Source organism: Mauremys reevesii, linkage group 13, assembly GCF_016161935.1.
Source record: "Mauremys reevesii isolate NIE-2019 linkage group 13, ASM1616193v1, whole genome shotgun sequence".
Classification (NCBI taxonomy): Eukaryota; Metazoa; Chordata; order Testudines; family Geoemydidae; genus Mauremys; species Mauremys reevesii.
Window position 1 is genome coordinate 47,395,796 of NC_052635.1, and position 13,014 is coordinate 47,408,809.

Below are 13,014 nucleotides of genomic sequence, written 5' to 3' on the forward strand. Positions count from 1 at the left end.
CACCCCGGGGCTCGGGGGCTCACGCAAGAGAAATAATGGCGCTTAGCAGCCCCCGGGAGAATCCTGACTCCAGAGATTTACAAGCTCCAGCAGGCGTCAGCTCCTGAGTGTCTGTCCCCTTCCTGTCCATCCCTCACTGCTCAGGAAGAGGAAGTCTCCAGCTGCTGGGGCAGGATGCAGCGCACAGGAGGGAAGGAACATCCCTTTTAGCCTGGAATTTCTCTTCCCACCGGATCGCCCCCCACTCTAGAGGGGGCCAAACCCCAGTCTGAGCTCCCCACAGTCCCCGGGCGGGGGGAGGGGGTTGAGGTTTGGGCCTCACGTGCACCGTTTCCTTCCCAAGAGCTGGGGCTCCTTGGTGGTGATGATTTGGGTCCCTGCTGATAGTTTATGATGCCCCAGGGCCTTGGTGCCTCTGAGGCTTTCAGCCCCGCCATGGGTAGCATTTCAGCTCCCCTGCTCTAGTCCCTGTCCCAGGACCAGCTCGGGTTCCTGTCTACCCCTACAACTGCATTGCATGCCCCATGTTTGCACCCAGCTGACCCTCCATCTATGCCAGGCCTTCTGCTCTGGCCTGGGAGTGAGTCAGGGACAGGGGAACCCCCCGAGGAGCTGCCAGGAGCTCCTACTGTGGAGGAGACCAGGAGAGCCTTGGAGAACATCCCTTCGAAGACGGCACTAGCAGAACCACCAAGATCTCCCTGTTGGGTTATTGAAATTCTGAGGCCCAACAGCGCAGGGGGGCGAACGAAACTCTTCCCAGCACCAAGAGGGAGACGGGGTGTGTGTGACAGAGAGACAGACAGACGGAGTGTATGAGAGAGACAGAGACGGCAACAGTGCACGGAGACAATGTGTGCACGGCGCTGGGCAGCCGGCAAGAGGATCGGCGCTGGGAACGAGTGTTTCCCCTTGGGGTGTGAGCAGAGCCCAGCAGCCCCAGAGCCCCGTCCACTCAGCCAGAGCACAACTCCATGCACTTATCCCTCCCCGGAGGGGCAGGAACTCAGCGAGTTCACATCAGAGCCGTCGCTGGTGGAGTTTCCGACACAGGAAAAAAACAAAGGACTAGCACGTAGCGGAAAGAGCTGCCTTCGCCGTGACAGGAGCGGAGCAGGGACGGGACATGGAGTACGAGGCCAAGAAGGGGAAGAAGGTACGGACAGGCCGAGCTGGCATAGCTTACGGCACGGCTTTGTGGGGTGCAGGTGCATGTGTGTGTGGCGGTCCCCTCCCGAGGGTGTCACTGCACGGGGCACTGAGTACTGCATGGGTATGAGACAAAGGCCCACGGGCTCCCCTCCCTTAGGCAGCATGGAGGGCAGCAGGTGAGTGGAATTCATGGGGAGCAGGCAGCCCATGATTCCTCCCCCCACCCCTAATCAGGGCTGAAAAGAGGGATGTGGCCTAGCAGAAAGGGGTGGAGTCACGAAGCAGCCTGCGCCCCTCCCAGAACAGCATCAATTGCATTGAACCCTTAGGCTGTTCTACATGCCAGGTGACCCTTGGGTAGCATAGCCCCAGAGCCAGCCGTGCTGCCGCCGATGGGGCACGGGGAGCCCCAGAGCCAGCCGTGCTGCCGCCGATGGGGCGCGGGGAGCCCCAGAGCCAGCCGTGCTGCCGCCGATGGGGCGCGGGGAGCCCCAGAGCCAGCCGTGCTGCCGCCGATGGGGTGCGGGGAGCCCCAGAGCCAGCCGTGCTGCCGCCGACGGGGTGCGGGGAGCCCCAAAGCCAGCCGTGCTGCCGCCGATGGGGTGCGGGGAGCCCCAGAGCCAGCCGTGCTGCCGCCAGTGCTGCGGGGAGCTGAATGCAGGCCCCATGGGGGGTTGGGCCGTCTCTCCATATGCACACAGCTGGCTATGCTCGCTGTCCTGCGTGGCCCATGGGACAAGACGGTACAAGATGGATCTCAGAGGCCAGCAAAGTGCTCTGTCGTCAGGGACTCTGTACAGCGCACAATACGCAGCCTGACCCCTTCTCCCCTCTGTGACTGACCCAGCACAGTTAAAGGCCCCAGGGCAGAGGCCTGGCAGAGACCAGCTGGTGGCCCAGAGTCCTGGCTGGGTTTGCCGCGAGGCAGGGACTAGCTGTCCACCAGTTCTGCACCTGGAACGTTACTCAGCTGCGATTGTGCACGTGGCGTTCTGATCTGCTCGGTCTGCCACCTTGGCCTGGCCCGATCCCGGGGACCTGGGGAGAGACTCCCGGCTCCATTCCTTCTGGCTGGAAATTCCAGCTCTGATTCATTCATTTCTCTCCCACGAGGGTAGTTCTGGTTCATCTGTCACGTCCTCGCTTCCTGGGGGTTCTACACGGCTTGTTTGCTCCATCCCCTGCCTGCCCCCCAGTAATGGCATCCCCAAGCTCCTCCGTGTGCTCTTCATCCAAACCCATTGTCCTGGTCCATGCAGGACAGAGGCCTCAGGCCCAGGGCCTGTGTTCGTTGGATCTATTACATGGCGCCATTAGAGGCGACCCCTGAGGGAGCTCGCCCTCTGTCTCTTGGAATAGATTCTCTCTCTCTCGTAGAATTTCTAACGCACCCTTTACTGCACGTGGTCTGGGACTCCCCTGGGGGATGCCGGCTTCCTCTCATTCGGGGATTGCTGTTGAATCCATATCACACGTGTGTGGCATATTCATGCCCATATGATCCTGCCAGGGTGCATAGCAAGCACCAGCCCCTCTGTGCTTGGAGTAGACGAGAGATGCCGGCTTCTCAGCTTTCCTGTTTGTTCTCAGGGGTTTGTGTCTCCCATCAAGCGGCTGGTTTTCCCCAAGGCGGCTCGCAGGCAGGCGCTCAGGAGCAGTGTCTACCGGAGGCCTCTGCATTCGGTCCCTCTCTACCCCCCAGATTATCTCATCGATCCCCAAATACTGCTGCACGACTACGTGGAGAAGGAGGTGAAGGTAAGGAGGGGTGACCTGGGGGGCCAGGTGCCATCCCAGCAGCTCAGATCTTCTTGGTCGCTGGCAGGAGTGGAGGTCACAGGCCTGGTTTCCTTAACCCTGTGAAGGTTCCCCACTGCTGTGCTCCAGGGAAGGTGGATCACCTGTCACTGTTATGCACTCGCCAGCTGTGTGAGACTCACCACGTGGTGCCGAGGGGTGTTCTTGGAACTGCAGAGAGCCCGAGGATTGCAGCTTCAGAACTACATGCATGGCAGGGCCCTTTCGCATGTGCAGGGTCGGGCCCAGGCAGCTGGGAACCCTTTCCCCAGAGGCTGCCCCCTAGTCTCAAGGGTTCCCGTGGAGACAGGGTTTAAAGTGAGGGTTTTTTTCTCAGTTCAGGGAAGTCTCCATTCCACAGTTTGCAGGGTGCTCCAGGTGTCTTTGGGCCAGGCCCATGGATCAGCACCCACCCTTGTGCTTGTTTGAGGGTGAAGCTAATTGCGTCCACTCCAGTGTTGCTGCTGCAGGTTCCCTCTGAACTCCGAGACCTTAGCCGGGGGGGACACAGAGAGGAGACCACTTCCCCTGGGATATAGAAATACACTGTGTGCTGGGGCGTGCACCCCACACAGACCCTGAATGGGTTCATGCACTCTGGCTGCACCAGACAGGCATCTCAGCTGGGGAAGCAGCCAGGTGTAAACAGAGGATGAGCAGGGCAGAAGGGGGATCCAGGTAGGGGAAAACACTGCGGTCCCTCTCTGGGAAGAGACAGCAGGGAGTCCAGGAGGGTCAAGGAAAAAAGCCCCCAGAGAAGAGGAGGTTAAGGCTCCTCCGGGGGCAAGCTGGGGCCTGCCAGACCCCTGAGGAAGGGGGGAGTGGGCCAGCCCTGGACTGAGGGCTAGGTTAGGCACCGAAGGAGAGTGTGACCCAGCAGAGGCAGAAGGTCTAATTTGTAATCGCTCCTGAAGGACGTTGGTGAGGGGGCTGGAGGGGGCTGGCAGCAGGGCCAGGCCTCTCTGACCGCTGGACTTGGCAAAGCACAGGATGGTGCAGCAGCAGAGCCAGCCAGAGGGGCGTGTTGGGACAGCTACTCAGCCACAGGCTGCTTTCCAAGGTGGGGAGGGGAGCAGCCCCTGCCTGGTCCCAGATGCTGCGTCCACAGCTCCAGTCACCCCAGAGGCTGATCATTTCCCAGCCTCCCAAGGCCCCTGCGCAGCGAGGGAGAGCAAGCGGCCGCGCTGACAGAGGCCAACCAGCGAGACCCTGGGACTTGCCAAGGCCACCCAGGATGTCCATGGCAGGGAATTGAACCCAAGAGTCCAGCTAGCGTCCCACCCTCTGGGCCATCCATCCTCTCTGAAGGCACATCCCTGGGGACAGAGATCCCCAGACCCCCCGGGCCTCCCTGCAGGGCTTTCCGGACAGCAGGAATCTCCACCACACAAGTCACTGCAGTATTTTCTCGCTCTAGTTTTTAGGCCACCTGACCTGGGTGACATCCTCCTTGAACCCCTCCAGCCGGGATGAGCTGCTGCAGCTCCTGGACACAGCTCGGGTAAGAGAGGGAGTCCATGGCCCGGGGCGGGAGCTGCCACCCCAAAGCGCCTCCACTCAGCACTTGGGTTAGAAGGGAAGACATGCGTAGTGCTCAGTGCCAGCTGCCAGCTTCCCCGTGCTGCAGAGGGGGCGGACAGGGAGCCCGGCTCAGGCTGCTTCCTGTGGAGAGAGGGGACAGGGTGACCTTCCTCGCAGTCGCAGCAGTGCCCTGGCAATGCCCGTCCTGACTCAGGAACTATTCCCTGCCCAGCTGAGGAGAGCTGGGACTGCAGCAGGGTGGGCTCCCGCAGAGCAGAGTCCAGCACCATCCACTGGGCTGCCTCCATTCTGCCTCTGACCATGTTCCTTTGCCCATCTGCAGCAGCTGAAGGAACTGCCCCTCCAGACAACCCCGGAGCAGGACAGCATCCTGAGCCTGTCAGCCCGCTGCCTCCTGCTCACCTGGAGAGACAATGAGGAGCTCATCCTGAGGATCCCCACCCATGAGATCGCGGCCGCCTCCTACCTGCGGGATGATGCCCTGCACCTCCTGGTGCTGAAAACAGGTGCAGAGACTCCCCTGGACCCAGCACCTCTGTGGGTTCTTCCCTGCAAACCTGTCTGCCCCGCACTGTGCATACGGGACTCCACCAGCCCCATCCCCTGCTGCTTCAGACTGCAGGTCATCACTTGCACCCATGCTGGCGGCATGCCCAGGGGATCGTGACAAATAAACGAGGCGTGTGGTTATAGCCCTAGTGAGACACGCACACAGCAGGGGCGTGTTGGCTGGGTTCACTCCCTGCAGCATCCTTGGGCTCAGGGGCGATACAGAGGCATGCAGCGTCACCAGGTCCAGCCAGAAACCCCTCCTTAGAGAGCTCTCCTGCCTCATGGGGGACTCCAGAGTCAGGCTCGCTGGCGTGATAGATGAGCAGGGCTCTGCTTGGCCTGGCAGTTCACTCCAGACTAGGGTGACCAGACAGCAAGTGTGAAAAATCGGGACAGGAGGTGGGGGGTAATAGGAACCTATATAAGAAAAAGCCCCAAATATCGGGACTGGCCCTATAAAATCGGGACATCTGGTCACCCTACTCCAGACCCTTCCCCATGGCCAAGGGGGAGAGAAGCGAGAGCAGCCACACACCATGCTGTGCCGTGCTCTGATGCGCCCAGCCCTGCCATTTCCCCATCGTGCGTTTCATGGCTGCAGTGGAGGGGCTGGTTGCTTTCCCCTCACCCGCCATATGCCAGGACCCAGTCTCAGGACAAGAGGCTCTGGATGCTTCTAACAATAAACCCCAGCCTCAGTCAGTAACTGCAGCCGGGATCTCCAGGGGCAGGGACAACACAGGGCATTTGGCATCCGACTGTGCCCAAGGACCCACTGCTCTCCCCTCCCTGAGCCGCGCTTGTAAAGGGGGCGTCATGAACAACCTGCCCACAGTCAGTGGCAGGGCTGCTACTAGCTGGTCAGGCGTCTGTCACAGATGGGACCTGACGACAGAGCTTCCATCCTGAGGCAGGCACAAGAAATGGGGTCTGTCTACCAGATACTTTAATGCCCTGCTGGGCTGACTCCAGCTGTTAGCAGCTAAGGGCAGACGTGTGGCACGTGGCGCCACCTGGTGGCTGTTCAGCCCTGCACCTACGCTGACTTGCAGGCCCCCGGGGCGCATGGGGAGGCAGGAGGGTGTGAGACAGGGAGGGTGGGTACCAATCCCCCCCCCACCATGCGGGAGGCGGCACCTGGGGATGGAGCTTTCTGAGCACAGATCTCTTCTCTCGTCTATTCCAGGCCTAGGAGTTGACCCCGTTCCTGCAGGGGGCAGCCTGGACATGTACCCAGGGGGCAGTCTGGAGAAAAAGCTCCCTGGAGGGGCAGCTGAGAAGAGGCAGGCAGGGATCTGCCTGGAGCCCAAGCAGCTGGGGGGCACCATGGAGCGCCGGCACACCATCTGCAGCCTGGACTGGAAGATGGCCCGGGGCGGGCAGGAGGGCAGACAGGGCGGGGGAGGGAGCCTGGAGAGGAAGCAGGCCAGTGGCAGCTGGGAGAAGAGGCACAGCAGCCGGGCGGGCGGGAGCTGGGAGCGGAGACAGACCTACAGCGGCAGCTGGGAGCGGAGGCAGCTGGGGAAGGCTGGAGGCAGCTGGGAGCGGGGTAAGACCTATGGCAGCTGGGAGCGGAGGCACACAGGGAATAACCCACTGGATCCCAAGGAGCCCAGCCCTGAGGCGTATTGCAACCTCATCATCCTGGCCGTGGCCAACAGGGTGAGTAGCCAAGGGTGCTGCCCCTTGCCAACCCACCCGGCACTGACCCGCTCTGGATCACCACCACAGCTGTTTTCTCTCACTGGGTGCAGGATGCAGCTGAAGAATCCTGTGCTCTCATCTGCCAGGTCTTCCAGATCATCTATGGGGACCAGAGCATCGAGTGCGTAGACCGGGCTGGCTTCCACTACACCTCCACCCCCGAGCGCCCCTGGCTCTCCAGCAGGAGTGAGTGCCGGGTGTGCCAGGCTTAGTGGGATGACAGGGCTTGGGTCCCTCCCACTGCAGGGTGTTTATCCTGGAGCTCTGAGGTGGGGAGGACCACACGCATGTCAGGGTGGTGAGGTCCGGCAATGGGGGGAGCTGGCTGGCAGTGCTGTGAGAGGGTGGCATTTGGGCTGGCAAAGCCGTGAGGGAAGATTCCCTGTCTCCTCCAACAGACAGCAGAGTCTCCTCGATTCGTGGGACAGTGCGTAGTGTCGGGGTTAGTGGGATTCTGCCTGCGATGCCTTAAATTCTGGGATGGTACTTTGGGAGCCATCGCTGGGGCCGTGCTTAGTGGGTGGGAGGGGGAGGTGGTGTCCCTGGCTCCTGGGGGTGATTATAGAGGTATCGGGACTCTGACATGGGGTGAGCACAGTTGGACAGTTCCCTAATCTGTCCCTGGGGGTTCCTTTTCCCAGGTGAGAGCTGCCGCACTGACGGGACGTATGGATACGATGCTGATTTCAGCTGCTGCAGCTCATTGTATGTCCTGCTCCCCGAATATCTGAATGCCCCTCCCCCCTTATTCCTGGGCATGCTCTGTGTAGCCCTACACAGCCGGTTTGCCCCTTGTGCGAGGGACCCAGGCCCAGTGAGGGGGACTCAGAGCAGACAGAGTTAGAAACAGGGATATATTTATCTGCCCTTAAAGTGCCTGCGTCTGTGCAAGGGGCTGGGAGCTGACAGCCAGGGCCCAGCACAGGGTACATAAAAACAAAATCTCCCCGTTCCAAAGAGAAAATGGGACAATACAGACAAGAAACAGGAACAAGCTCAGCCTGGTCCCAGGAGTTGTCCTTTCTCCCAGCTGGTGAGGTGCAGCCAGGCTCCACCTGCAGCCAGGAGGGCCTAAACCCTAGGGAGAAACAGCCCAGCTGCTTGGTTGTAACGCAGATGGCGTTATGTCCCCCTCTAGTGGCTGGTCCCTTAGATGATAACAACCACAAGAAGCAATCCCACCACTGCCGGGGAAATGGGGTGGCAGGTGTGGGATGAACAGGGCCAACGTTCAGAGTAGGGCTCAGACTGTGATCTGAATGAGGATGTCTGGACAGCCCAGATGATCTCCTTCCCTTCTGCCTGCAGCAATGGCTCCCACGAGACCTTTGAAGCATATTACAGTGGGACTTCTTCCCCTTCCTTTCGGGAGTCGCGTGACAGCCTGGCCAGTGACCAGAGCAGCGTGGGACTGGAGCAGCTGCAGGACTATATGATCACAGTACTCTCCTTGCTACTGCATCATGGGGGAGTCTTCATTTCCCCTGGCCTCATTCCATCCTTCCAACCCCGAGTCCTAATGCATCACTGCCAGGGACCTGTGGGAGGCTGGAGCTGGTCTGCAGCCATCTCTAACCTTGGTCTCTCTCTCTCTGCTCTGCAGCTGAGGAACAAGCTTTCCCCCCAGGAGATCCAGCAGTTTGCGTTGCTGCTCAGGGAGTACCGGATGGGAAGGTCCGTCCAGGAATACTGTTCTGATCTCCTGCAGCTCTATGGGGACAAGAGGAAGTTTCTCCTTCTGGGTAAATGGCTTGTTACTGAATACCAGCCCCACTGCTGGCTAGTGAACGTGGCATCTTGGGTGGGAGACCTGGTGGTGTCTAGGGGAATCAATCTGACCTTTTCTAGGCTGTGCAGAGACAGGCCTCTCTCTTCAGGGAGTTGAGGTTTGTGTTCATCAGACCGGCACTGTCTGATCAGAGATGGAGCCCAAACCGAAAACTCCAGGTCCAGATTTTGAACACCCTGATCCAGCCACTCATGAATGCTGGATTCAGATTCTACAAACTTGGTTTTGCTCATAACCAACCCTCCACTGCAAAAAAATTGGGGTCCAGATGGATGCAATGTTCTGGTTTGGGCCTATCTGTAAAGAAGGGATTGGAAAGAGAAGGCTTCAGGATATAAAGGGTCTGGTCTGACGGGGGGTGACTCTGCCAGCTTCAGTGCCCATCTCCTCGATTTACACAGATGTGAGACTAGGATCAGGCCATTGGTTCTGAGAATACGACCCAGAATGAGAGACTGAAGGAACTACATGTGTGTGAGGCGGCATCTCTAAGGCCAGGCGGGGGGTATGAGGTGGCGTCTCTAAGGGCAGGTGGGGGTATGAGGCGGCGTCTCTAAGGGCAGGTGGGGGTACGAGGCGGCGTCTCTAAGGGCAGGCGGGGGCGAGGTGGCGTCTCTAAGGGCAGGTGGGGGTATGAGGCGGCGTCTCTGAGGGCAGGCGGGGGGTATGAGGCGGCGTCTCAAAGGGCAGGCGGGGGTATGGCGGCGTCTCTAAGGGCAGGCGGGGGTATGGCGGCGTCTCTAAGGGCAGGCGGGGTGCAGTGGCGTCTCTAAGGGCAGGCATGGGGTATGGCGGCGTCTCTAAGGGCAGGCGGGGTATGAGGTGGGGTCTCGAAGGGCAGGTGGGGGTTTGAGGCGGCCTCTCTAAGGGCAGGCGGGGCGTACGAGGCGGCGTCTCTAAGGGCAGGCGGGGGGTATGAGGCGGCGTCTCTAAGGGCAGGTGGGGGTATGAGGCGGTGTCTCTAAGGGCAGGCGGGGGTATGAGGCGGCATCTCTAAGGGCAGGCGGGGAGTATGAGGCGGCGTCTCTAAGGGCAGGAGGGGGTGCAGGTGGCGTCTCTAAGGGCAGGCGGGGATGAGGCGGTGTCTCTAAGGGCAGGCGGGGTACGAGGTGGCGTCTCTAAGGGCAGGCGGGGGTATGAGGTGGCATCTCTAAGGGCAGGCGGGGGGTTTGCGGTGGCGTGTCTAAGGGGTGGTGTGGCGTTTGCGGTGGCATCTCTAAGGGCAGGTCGGGGTATGAGGTGGCGTATCTAAGGGCAGGTGGGGGTATGAGGCGGCGTCTCTAAGGGCAGGCGGGGGTACGAGGTGGCGTCTCTAAGGGCAGGCGGGGGTATGAGGCATCTCTAAGGGCAGGCGGGGGGTATGAGGTGGTGTCTCTAAGGGCAGGCGGGGGCAGGTGGCGTCTCTAAGGGCAGGCTGGGGGGATGAGGTGGCGTCTCTAAGGGCAGGCAGGGGGTACGAGGCGGTGTCTCTAAGGGCAGGTGGGTGCAGGTGGCGTCTCTAAGGGCAGGCTGGGGATGAGGCGGTGTCTCTAAGGGCAGGCGGGGCACGAGGTGGCGTCTCTAAGGGCAGGTGGGGTATGAGGTGGCGTCTCTAAGGGCAGGTGGGGGGTACGAGGTGGCGTCTCTAAGGGCAGGCGGGGGGTACGAGGTGGCGTCTCTAAGGGCAGGCGGGGGGGATGAGGTGGCGTCTCTAAGGGCAGGCGGGGGTATGAGGCGGCGTCTCTAAGGGCAGGCGGGGGGTACGAGGTGGCATCTCTAAGGGCAGGCGGGGGGTACGAGGTGGCATCTCTAAGGGCAGGCGGGGGGGATGAGGCGGTGTCTCTAAGGACAGGCAGGGGGTACGAGGTGGCGTCTCTAAGGGCAGGCGGGGGTATGAGGTGGCATCTCTAAGGGCAGGAGGGGGGTAAGAGGTGGCGTCTCTAAGGGCAGGTCGGGCTATGAGGTGGCGTCTCTAAGGGCAGGCGGGGGTATGAGGTGGCATCTCTAAGGGCAGGCGGGGGGTATGAGGTGGCGTCTCTAATGGCAGGTCGGGGTACGAGGTGGCGTCTCTAAGGGCAGGCGGGGGGGTACGAGGTGGCGTCTCTAAGGGCAGGCGGGGGGGATGAGGCGGTGTCTCTAAGGGCAGGCGGGGGGTACGAGGTGGCGTCTCTAAGGGCAGGCGGGGGTATGAGGTGGCATCTCTAAGGGCAGGCGGGGGGTATGAGGTGGCGTCTCTAAGGGGAGGTGGGGGGTATGAGGCGGCGTCTCTAATGGCAGGTCGGGGTATGAGGTGGCGTCTCTAAGGGCAGGTGGGGGTATATGAGGTGGTGTCTCTAAGGGCGGGGGGGTGAGTAGGTTTGCCAGCTGTCTATTCACACAAACCCAAACACCCTTGCCCTGCCCCTACCCTGCCCCTTCTCCGAGGCCCTTCCCCACTCACTCCATCCCCCATCCCTCCGTCGCTCGCTCTCCCCCACCCTCACTCACTTTCACCAGGCTGGGTCATTTGATTGGGGTGCAGGAGGGGGTGCAGCTCTAGGCTGGGGCTGAGGGGTTTGGTGTGTGGGAGGGGGCTCTGGGCTGAACCTGGGGCAGGGTGTTGTGGTGAAGGAGGGGTACTGGGTGCAAGCTCTGGGAGGCAGTTTGGGTGCAAGAGGGGGCTCAGGGAAGGGGTTTGGGGTGTGGACGAGGGTTTGGGGTGCTGGCTCGGGGAGGGGGCTCAGGGCTGGGGCAGGGGGTTGGGGAACAGGAGGTGGTGAGGGGTGCAGGCTCCAGCCGGGCAGTGCTTACCTCAGGCGACTCCCATTCAGTGGTGCAGCAGGGCTAAAGCAGGATCCCTACCTGCCCTGGCCCTGCACCGCTCCTGTAAGCAGCCAGCACGTCCCTGCAGTCCCTTGGAGGGTGGGGACAGGGGGCTCCGGATGCTACCCCTGCCTTCAGGCACCGCCCCTGCAGCTCCTATTGGTGCTCGGGGTGCCAGAGTCAGTGCTCGGGGCGGGGGCAGCGCACAGAGTCCCCCTGCCACCACCACCCCCCAGGGGCCACAGGGAGCCTGCCTTGGCCCTCCTGTACCTGCTAGGCCAGCCTGTTGGTACTGAGCTTCTTTTAAACATGCAGACCAAGGGAGTGGCCTGTGGGCTCCCCCGACCCCTCTGGCCCCTGGGAACATGAACGCTTCCCAGTGCAGTAAGGGCCTGCCGGCTCCTGGCCGTGGCTCATGGCTGTGTTCCCCGCCCCAGGAATGCGGCCCTTCATCCCAGATCAGGACATCGGCTACTTCGAAAGCTTCCTGGAGAGCATCGGCATCCGGGAAGGGGGGATCCTGACCGACAGCTTCGGGCGGATAAAGCGCAGCATGAGCAACACCTCCGCCTCCGCCGTGCGCAGCTACGACAGCTGGTCCCTCCGCTCCGAGTCGGAGTCCTTCAACCGCATGATCACGGACATCACCCACGACATCGAGGCCCTAGCTCGTGATGAGGAGGAGGAGGAGGAAGACAACTATCTGTGAGGGACTCCCACCTCCTCCCCAAAGGGCGCTCGGTGATTCAGTCTGTGGTCAGGAGATTCCTTGAGATCCTGAAACCTCTTGGCTGAATTCAAATGGTGCCAGCCCCACTCCATTTCAGCTGAGCTGGGGCTGGCGCTAGCCTGCTGGCTTTTTAACCCTCACTGCTCCAGCGCTGCCTCCTCGTCTCCTCAGTGGTCTAGGACTCTGCAAGGGGCCTGCTTGGGGGAGATTGAGCTGTTGCCACTCGCTGGGCCTTGACTTCACACACCCCAGTGAGGCTCTGTCTGCACTTTGCCACCGGCTGGAGTGGCTTGGATTGTAGCACCACTAATGGTGGAAGGGGACTAAGACCTGCCTTACCTGCCGGTGGATTTCTGGAGCAGCAATTTACCGTTCAACGTTTGGGATCAAATTCTTCTCTCGGTGAGGCCAGCCCCCCCCTACAAGTCTGGGGAGGCTCCACGGGGGCAACTGTGGGCAGAGCTTTGTGTAAGGGGCCTGATTATTAATGATCATCCCAGCAGGAAGAGGGCAGCCACTGCCCTCCACACGCACTAGCGACTCTCATCAGCATTCATAGGATTCCCTCGTCGGCACCCAGGGGAGCAGAGACCCTGTGGGTCAGGTGCGGGCGTGTGTTCTGAGTAATTAGGAACAGAATTAAACTCCGGGGCTGGCGCTTGTTGTGTGTGTCATTGCACAAGGTGCAGTCACGCTAGGCCGTCAGGGGACTCCACGGGACCCAAGCCAGGGAAGGGAATGGCTGAGTCCCAAGCTGGGTGTGCAAGGGTGAGGTAGAGAGCCAGGGCTCCATGGTGGCCCCCCGGGAGGGGGCCAATTTCCCCAGTGTCTGAGCGCTGTGCAGAGCACAGATATGGCAGGCCAAATCCAACACGCGGCGGGCTGTAATTAACATGCTCCAGCTCAGCCCCTGGTGTAAGGGGATGCGGCGCTCCTGAGATCGGGGTTTCTCTCAGTTATACTGGGG

The 13,014-nt window shown here is 61.1% G+C and overlaps 1 protein-coding gene across 3 annotated transcripts; it reads left to right on the forward strand.

Moving 5' to 3' along the window:
• Nucleotides 1-233: 233 nt before the first annotated feature.
• CCM2L (CCM2 like scaffold protein) lies at nucleotides 234-12,767 on the forward strand. Of its 3 annotated transcripts, XM_039497278.1 has the most exons (10): nucleotides 236-1,156; nucleotides 2,743-2,910; nucleotides 4,367-4,450; nucleotides 4,814-4,997; nucleotides 6,230-6,705; nucleotides 6,798-6,933; nucleotides 7,389-7,452; nucleotides 8,056-8,188; nucleotides 8,351-8,489; nucleotides 11,755-12,767. In XM_039497278.1, exons 1-10 carry the CDS (start codon nucleotides 1,127-1,129, stop codon nucleotides 12,024-12,026), a joined length of 1,686 nt encoding a protein of 561 aa, XP_039353212.1. In that variant the 5' UTR covers nucleotides 236-1,126; the 3' UTR covers nucleotides 12,027-12,767. The 3 variants fall into 3 exon arrangements, with proteins under 3 accessions (XP_039353211.1, XP_039353210.1, XP_039353212.1); XM_039497277.1 differs by having other exon boundaries at nucleotides 234-1,156; nucleotides 6,834-6,933; nucleotides 8,056-8,489; XM_039497276.1 differs by having other exon boundaries at nucleotides 235-1,156; nucleotides 8,056-8,489.
• Nucleotides 12,768-13,014: the final 247 nt, after the last annotated feature.

What these genes read in the sequence shown, in the direction of transcription:
- CCM2L (XM_039497276.1), top strand. Translation starts at nt 1,127, where the DNA reads ATGGAGTACGAGGCCAAGAAGGGGAAGAAG. An exon ending in ACGTGGAGAAGGAGGTGAAG is followed by an intron (nt 2,911 to 4,366) that starts GTAAGGAGGGGT and finishes TTCTCGCTCTAG; the next exon opens with TTTTTAGGCCACCTGACCTG. An exon ending in GAGGAAGTTTCTCCTTCTGG is followed by an intron (nt 8,490 to 11,754) that starts GTAAATGGCTTG and finishes TCCCCGCCCCAG; the next exon opens with GAATGCGGCCCTTCATCCCA.